The following is a 2,580-nucleotide window of genomic DNA, read 5'->3' as shown; positions in this document are numbered from 1 at the left end:
TAAAAAAACGCACGCATTTACAGAAAAAAAAAAGAAGCAATTTTTTTGAATTTAAAAAATGGAAAAAAGGTTCCTTATTGTGATTTCTCCATCATCCCCCTCTCCTGGAGTGGTTTCTCCTCTGTTTTATATCTCTTCTAGCCCTAGATTCGAGGAGAAAAAAGCCGCTAAAGTCAGGTATTGATTTGCTCTGCTTCATTGGGGTTTTGTTTCAGAAAAAAAAAAAGACCCGTATCAAATCGAGACATCTGGGTTGATTTGATTGGGTCTTCCTGGAGTCTATTGATCTTTCAGATCGTGCCAAGCTTTAGCTGTTACTACTGTGAGTGGGGGTTTAGGGTCCATCTCTTTACCAGATTTTGAGGTTAAAAAACTCTCCTTTAATTCTTTGGATGAAGTTGGTCGTATGATGAATTGGCTACATTTTAGAACACGCCATTTGCAGTTTTGACGCACTGATTCGACTTGGAAACCAAAAAGTCGAGTGCTTTTGATTGGGGGAGGTAGTTACTAGTTATTATAGGCTGAGCCTTAACAATGAAAAGGGTAAAAAGCGAATCTTTTAGAGGGGTTTATAGTTCTAGGAGGTTCAAGTTGTCACATTTCTTGCTAGCTGTAGCTGGGTTTTACTTGGTTTTCTTAGCGTTTAAGTTCCCACATTTCATCGAGACGGTTACTATGTTAAGTGGGGATACTGGTTTAGATGGGGCGTTAAGGGATACTACTGGTTTTGATGTTAGTTTAAGCGGGTCTTTACGCAGTGACATGTTAGATAGGAAGCTAGAAGATGAAGAGATTCAAAGTGGGCCTTCTACTACTCATAATGCGCCACAAGAAGAGAAGTTTAGTGGATCTAAACCGATTCAGCCACTTCGGTATGGTCGAATATCGGGAGAGGTTATGAGACGTAGAAATAGAACTATCCATATGTCACCTTTTGAAAGAATGGCAGATGAGGCTTGGATGCTTGGATCCAAGGCTTGGGAAGATGTTGCTAAGTTTGAGGTTGAAAACATTGAAGAGAGTCCTTCCATGTACCGAGGGAAGGTCGAATCTTGTCCTTCTCAGATCTCAATGAATGGAGATGACTTGAATGAAGCCAATAGGATNCATTCATTAACTTGTCAACTTTTATTTTAAGAACAAGAATAATGTTCCTATCTATATATTATTACATATATATAAATATAAACAAATAAATCAATAGAAAGAAATACAATCCTATATTTTTAATTCTACATAGAAACTCTACCCTATACAGAAAGAGCAATCATTTTTTAATTTGATCAGACCAAAATAAGATTTTAGAGATAAGGAATAACTTAACTTTAACAGATAAAGAAACTACAAATTAGGAGACAAATCACAGAGAAATTTAAAACCCTTTCAACTGAGATTTACTAAAAAAACGCACGCATTTACAGAAAAAAAAAAGAAGCAATTTTTTTGAATTTAAAAAATGGAAAAAAGGTTCCTTATTGTGATTTCTCCATCATCCCCCTCTCCTGGAGTGGTTTCTCCTCTGTTTTATATCTCTTCTAGCCCTAGATTCGAGGAGAAAAAAGCCGCTAAAGTCAGGTATTGATTTGCTCTGCTTCATTGGGGTTTTGTTTCAGAAAAAAAAAAAGACCCGTATCAAATCGAGACATCTGGGTTGATTTGATTGGGTCTTCCTGGAGTCTATTGATCTTTCAGATCGTGCCAAGCTTTAGCTGTTACTACTGTGAGTGGGGGTTTAGGGTCCATCTCTTTACCAGATTTTGAGGTTAAAAAACTCTCCTTTAATTCTTTGGATGAAGTTGGTCGTATGATGAATTGGCTACATTTTAGAACACGCCATTTGCAGTTTTGACGCACTGATTCGACTTGGAAACCAAAAAGTCGAGTGCTTTTGATTGGGGGAGGTAGTTACTAGTTATTATAGGCTGAGCCTTAACAATGAAAAGGGTAAAAAGCGAATCTTTTAGAGGGGTTTATAGTTCTAGGAGGTTCAAGTTGTCACATTTCTTGCTAGCTGTAGCTGGGTTTTACTTGGTTTTCTTAGCGTTTAAGTTCCCACATTTCATCGAGACGGTTACTATGTTAAGTGGGGATACTGGTTTAGATGGGGCGTTAAGGGATACTACTGGTTTTGATGTTAGTTTAAGCGGGTCTTTACGCAGTGACATGTTAGATAGGAAGCTAGAAGATGAAGAGATTCAAAGTGGGCCTTCTACTACTCATAATGCGCCACAAGAAGAGAAGTTTAGTGGATCTAAACCGATTCAGCCACTTCGGTATGGTCGAATATCGGGAGAGGTTATGAGACGTAGAAATAGAACTATCCATATGTCACCTTTTGAAAGAATGGCAGATGAGGCTTGGATGCTTGGATCCAAGGCTTGGGNCTTCAGATGTAGTAGCACGATTCTTTGTTGCACTTGTAAGTTCTTACCAACCTTTCCTTATGTTAAGGCATAGTTTAGAAACAAAATCTTTAAGAAAGTTCGTACTACAGATCGATTATACTGGACATAGTGAGGTGGAGAATTACTGATTTGAAGTTCTTTTGCCTTGGAATACTAAGCAGTTCATACTTTT

General features: G+C 37.9%; 1 protein-coding gene across 1 annotated transcript in view; it reads left to right on the top strand.

Moving 5' to 3' along the window:
• LOC104720218 (hydroxyproline O-galactosyltransferase GALT2-like) overlaps positions 1 to 2,580 on the top strand; it is a 5,189-nt gene continuing 2,609 nt past the window's right edge. Inside the window, exons 1-3 of the mRNA XM_010438165.2 lie at positions 1 to 1,123; positions 2,045 to 2,298; positions 2,354 to 2,422. Coding sequence (XP_010436467.1) covers positions 538 to 1,123; positions 2,045 to 2,298; positions 2,354 to 2,422 — 909 coding nt within the window. The 5' untranslated portion in view covers positions 1 to 537. The remainder of the gene's footprint in view (positions 1,124 to 2,044; positions 2,299 to 2,353; positions 2,423 to 2,580) is intronic.

Source organism: Camelina sativa, chromosome 10 (assembly GCF_000633955.1).
Source record: "Camelina sativa cultivar DH55 chromosome 10, Cs, whole genome shotgun sequence".
In the NCBI taxonomy this organism is placed as follows: Eukaryota; Viridiplantae; Streptophyta; class Magnoliopsida; order Brassicales; family Brassicaceae; genus Camelina; species Camelina sativa.
Note: the sequence above shows the minus strand (reverse complement) of the source record. Positions and strands in the feature narration are given on the sequence as shown.